Source organism: Salvelinus fontinalis, chromosome 32 (assembly GCF_029448725.1).
Source record: "Salvelinus fontinalis isolate EN_2023a chromosome 32, ASM2944872v1, whole genome shotgun sequence".
Lineage (NCBI taxonomy): Eukaryota > Metazoa > Chordata > Actinopteri > Salmoniformes > Salmonidae > Salvelinus > Salvelinus fontinalis.
The window spans coordinates 26188718-26193993 of NC_074696.1; the positions used below are offsets into that span (position 1 = coordinate 26188718).

The following is a 5276-nucleotide window of genomic DNA, read 5'->3' on the forward strand; positions in this document are numbered from 1 at the left end:
CCTCAAACGATTCCCCCTAAATCGCGTGGTGTGCAACGAAGTATGTAAAGCAGCCTCTTTGATCAACAGAGGAGCGTTTTGCGTCACCTAAGTCAGCCTCACAGTGTCAACAAGAGCTTTCAACAGTGCTTGTTATACCAGAAACATGCTGGTGCATTACAGCACATGACATGACGTACAGCTCCTGACGTGATCCGCTGCCATTTCAGTGTCTGAAACCTTGCACACAATCGAGCACTGAATTAGAGCACTACACAGACAACACTTCAGGAATGAACAACGGAGCCTAAACATCAAACAGAACTACATTTTCTACGTATCTGATTTCTCTAAATGGTTTAGACAAACATGAACCACATCGTGTTAGATCTTTATTCATTCTTTATTATGAAGTGAGACAAAATGCCCGGTGCCATTGTGCTTTACATCGTTCAAATACTGGGCAGAAAAATCCCAGGGAAAAGAACTCCAGAAATAAGATTCATTTGATTCTTTACAGATTGTAGAAATATCATATTCATCAAAGGGTTATGTACAAGGCGTCTTGCAATAAACAGTTATTTCCCTTTGATCGGCATAGTACAAAAACAGAGGTTAGCCTATAGCTAATACAAGGCCTTTCTACCTGAATCTACTTATTGTGCTACTATCTTTAAAAAGTTGAATTGTTCATAGTATAAGGAAGTGCTTTAATAAGATGAATGGACTTTATCGTGGCTAGAGTACGGTCATCTTATTGTGTTGATCATTCTGAGCCCTGGTGCAGTGAAAGTTATCTTGTAAGTGACCCCTAAACTTACTTGTCCACCTGTGAGAGATGTGATATGGGGTAGCGCCGCTGTCGTTTGGGTCTCGGGCGATCGTTCCACAGACTTGGTGGTGAGATGTTCTGGATTGCTTGGAACTATTTTTAGATCAGCACCAGAAGTCTACGTTCTAAGACTAAGATAAATACGAGGCAGGCAGTGCATAACCATTTACAAAAAGACCTCTCCCAGCCCACCCCATGGGCTTATCCATTCAATACTACACACACTGGCGTTTCCCTGATAGGCCTATTCCATGTTTGTATGACTACTAGAGTACTGGATAAAAGGATTGTGTGTGTTGAAAATGTCATAGTTATTACTCATTTATGTTTTACAAATACCATGCATTATTGCTCTATAGTTCTTTATGATGAGACTCCCGAGAAATATTACCGACAGATTACATCTAGATTTTGGCAAAAATCCTAAACTTCATAAAATTGGCATAGATTTCATTATCATCGTTTTTTGCATGCAATATGTTTATAAAGTGGCGAACAAAAATAAGAGGATATTTAGAAAGTGGCAAATGCTTTGGCATATTCATGACGAAGGCTTGCAAAACAATACTAAATTAAAGTGCAAATGAAGATTCTACACAAAATGTAAGTAAAAAATAAATAAAGTAATAAGTAAATACATAAATAAGTGAATTAATAAATAGGTTTACCTCACTACTGAACACTTTTGTGGCCATTGGCAGTAATACAATATTGCCCAATACTTAAAAAAGGTTTGACCTTTGAGAAAATTAAGACATTTTCAATGTTCTATGAGCTTGGCAAACACATTAAATTTTGAATCATAATAGTTGAATAAGTTGTTGTTGTGATAACGATCAAGGGTGGATAGCCCATGGAAAAAAGTTTGGGCAAGCTACATGCGTAATCCAACATTTCCTTAGTGATGCTGTTTGCTGCAGTAGTGGATAAAACCTGTGCGGTCACCATGGAACAGGTTGTCTAGGGAATAATATAGGGATGCCGTTGGAAGAAGTTTCATAATGTGTTAATGGATACTATAGAAGTCAGTCGTCAATGGAGCTCATAGGTGAGAACTCTCCCTTAAAGCAGGCGGACTCGTAGTGCTTGTTCAGGTAGGACTTTAAAGCAAAGGTCTTGTCGCATCTCTTGCACTTGTAGTGCTTGAAAGCAGAGTGCGTCTGCATGTGAGCGCGGAGGTTGGAGCGGTCGGCGAACGCCTTTCCGCAGTGTGCGCATCCAAAGGGCTTCTCGCCGGTGTGAGACCGCATGTGTCCCTGCAGCAGCCAAGGTCTACTGAAGGCCTTGCTACATATGTCACACTTGTGCTTGAGGTCGTGGGTGAGCAGATGCATGGCCATGGCGGGCATTGACACGTACACCTTCCCACAGGTCGGGCACTTCTTGGCCATCTTGCTCTCTAGGCTACGGTGGGTCTGCTTGTGCCGGCTCAAGTTGGAGGACGTGGCGTACGTTTTTCCGCACTCGTTGCACGTGTGACGCTGTATGGTCCTGGGGCTGCTGATGGCTTTTCTCCTCGACCTTCCGTCCGTGATGAAGAAGGCGTCTACGGTGTAGCCCTCGCTTACGGCGGTGTCCCCGTTGATGTACCCGGAAGAGATCTCGGACTGGGGACTGTCAGGCTGGTCCGAGTCCGGTGCTCCGTAGTCGCTGTGGATGCCGTCGCTGTGGATGCCATCATAGATGGGGCTGGGAGAGGGGACTTTAATGCCATTGTCACTTTCACCGTCATAGACAGACGGGGTCATGTAGTCACTGATGTACCCTATAGCGTTGAAAAGAACAAAAAACGGATTTAATTATTTGTAGGATGAGGCCTACTGATTACACATTGGGTGGATTCTGGGCGCTTTATTCATGTTAATTGATGCAACAGTGCCATTCTGCCAAGTTGTAGGGCTTCATTTGTGACTCACAGCGCGTTAGCTCTGCAGCCTATTATTTCAGTAATTTACAGTTCCAACAGAGGTGGGTTGAAAGACGTTGACTTCTTTTGAAGGTCTTTTTCTACATCACTCCACCCCAAAAAATCAATATCTCTCTATTTCAATTAGTGTGCTAACCCATTTAACGACAAAGGCGGGAGGGGAATAATATCACTTCAGTAAGCCTATTATTGCATTTGCCGTTCTGACAAAGATCTCAGAATATAGGTCGATGTGCACCACTGAACGTACACATAGCCTGCACTTACATCCAGGGCTATAGGTTACTCCATGACCAAGAGATAGGAACACGCATGAATAATCTATAAAATGTACTTCTGGACAAAATACAGTCTGGTTATTCACGAGTACGCGAGTACGCTCACTGTATGTTTGAAAGAGCGTAAATAACGTCTTAAAACATGATCAAGCGTTCGTTTAAAAGATGGACAGACTCTCTCTCCCTCCCTTTTGTATGTCTGTCTCCGTGTGTGGCTATGGTAGTGTGCTTGTACTAATTATCCAAAAGGGATATATTATAACTCAGTATTCTAATCTACAGTATCTTGCAAACTTATATGTTGTACACTTGTGGGTTGATGCAGCTCAATTGGGTTTTAACCTCGTGTGCTCCGCTGTAGAGCACTTGAAATATCCCTGCCTCGGAAAATGTGCAGAGTCGACAAAAATACAACATGTGACTGTGTTGGATACAATGTGACCGCGGGTCAGCGAAGCTCGATGTGCAACAAGCTATCTGCACGCACACAGGCTACAGTCAACGCTTAATAGGCTATACACATATAAGACCAAACAAAATATGATAAAACATTGTCTACGCAGATAAAAGACAGTGTAGCCTATTAACATAAAAGTAACAGGTAATAACAGGTTTACCTTTTTCATGAAAGCGGAGGCTGAGGTCGGACCTCACTCTACCATAATGGTTATCCAGATCAGCAGATGAAAAATCATCGAGCTTAACCTTTTTGACCAGAAAAGATCTTGGCATGTTTCCACGTTGAACAAAATAACACTCGTCCGGTGGTTAAGTCTATCACTCCTCATGCAGGGCTGAGGAAAAGGGGCTGTATAGACGGGCGGAATCTCTTGTTCGGTTCGCCGATTTGTGTGTGATCAGATGCCAGCACAGGGGGAAAAGCCTGAGTGAGACCCCTTCCGAATCCTCACGCTGCTAGTCCTTGTTGAGCTGCTGATTTTCGTGCGGCAGCGCCTTGTTCCGCTGGTCAGAAATGCAACTTCAGCACTGGATAGCTTCCTTTCAGTGCTGCGCGCCTGTATAGGCAGGCAGGCAGGCTTCAGCACTGGACAGCACACCCGCAGCAAGAGATCCGTTCTTTCGCTCTTCTCTCTTTCTTCCTTCCTCGTGCAGCTGTCCTCAGTCTTCTTACAGTTTGACCGTAGAAAATAGGCTGATAACTGCTTCCAGGATTTGGCTCGTTTTGAACTTCAGAGAGTATATCACAGCCCCCACGTCAATAGTTGCCACTCATTGTATAAATAATCACAAAAAAGCCACATAGATGAAAACGCTTTGTCTCAGCATTAGCTCCGGCTCTCTCCCCTTTCTCTCTTTCTCTGTCCTGCACTCTGTGAAGGTCTTGGGCTTTCTGAAGTCTGTTGATCAGCTGTTGGGATTTATAGGGCTGCGATCAGGTGGGAGATGGAGATGGAAGTGCCTAATTTAATCCGTAAAAAAAAAAAATCTCCCGGGACCAACATTGGACTAGGATGATTTATTAATTTGGTGAGTCGTCCACGATTTCTCTTTTTTTCCGTGTATAACAAATAGTCATGTTTTATCATGATGGTGACTATTATACTTTTGTTTTAAATCATCACAGTAAATGCTAAACTATGACAAGGAAATCAAATCAAAATCAAATCAAAGTTTATTGGTCGCATACACAGTAGATGTTAAAGAGGGTGCAGGGAAATGCTTGTGTTACGCTTCTTAACAGTACGGTAGAAATGGCAAACAACAACATGAATAATAATACAAAACAAGAAACAAGAAATCACTGATGTCGGGATGAATCCAGTCAACAACTCAAACATCACTGTAACCGTAATCCAGATTCAACCTATGCGTAAATACACCAGAAATATACTGATAATGATATAGAATAATAGTAGGCTATAGGATATTTTTGTGAATTATTGTAGGATTTCATTTGTGCTATATTTTCTAACTAACACATTGAGCATTAAACATTAAACACTAAACATTGAGCATGTTTAGGCTCTTTTTTTAGGGGACAGTAAGTTATCGTAAATTCATTTTTATTTGCCCAGTATATATAAGCTTTGGAGTTCAATGTTTTAAAAAGAAAAGACTGCATCTTCTACCACTTTTACAAAATCTGCCCGCCCGCTTAATGTTTTCAAACCAACGCTGACGCTAACCACACAACCAAAGACTGGATGTGGCCGGAGGCTTGCAGGTTACTCTTTTACATCACACCCTGTAAACCAATAGTGTTATTTTTATGCAAATCGCAAGAGCTGTGTACCAGAAG

The 5276-nt window shown here is 42.2% G+C and overlaps 1 protein-coding gene across 1 annotated transcript; it reads right to left on the bottom strand.

The window, feature by feature from the left end:
* Window positions 1–363: 363 nt before the first annotated feature.
* Window positions 364–4413, bottom strand: scrt1a (scratch family zinc finger 1a). Its single transcript, XM_055893916.1, has 2 exons — window positions 3634–4413; window positions 364–2576 (listed from the first exon to the last, which is right to left on the bottom strand). Exons 1-2 carry the CDS (start codon window positions 3746–3748, stop codon window positions 1837–1839), a joined length of 855 nt encoding a protein of 284 aa, XP_055749891.1. The 5' UTR covers window positions 3749–4413; the 3' UTR covers window positions 364–1836.
* Between the last annotated feature and the right edge of the window lie 863 nt (window positions 4414–5276).

Bases quoted from the DNA above. Each gene is read 5' to 3' on its own strand.
- scrt1a (XM_055893916.1), bottom strand. From the start codon at position 3,748: ATGCCAAGATCTTTTCTGGTCAAAAAGGTTAAGCTCGATGATTTTTCA. The intron at 2,577-3,633 runs GTAAACCTGTTA...TCAACGCTATAG, and splicing joins CCTCCGCTTTCATGAAAAAG to GGTACATCAGTGACTACATG.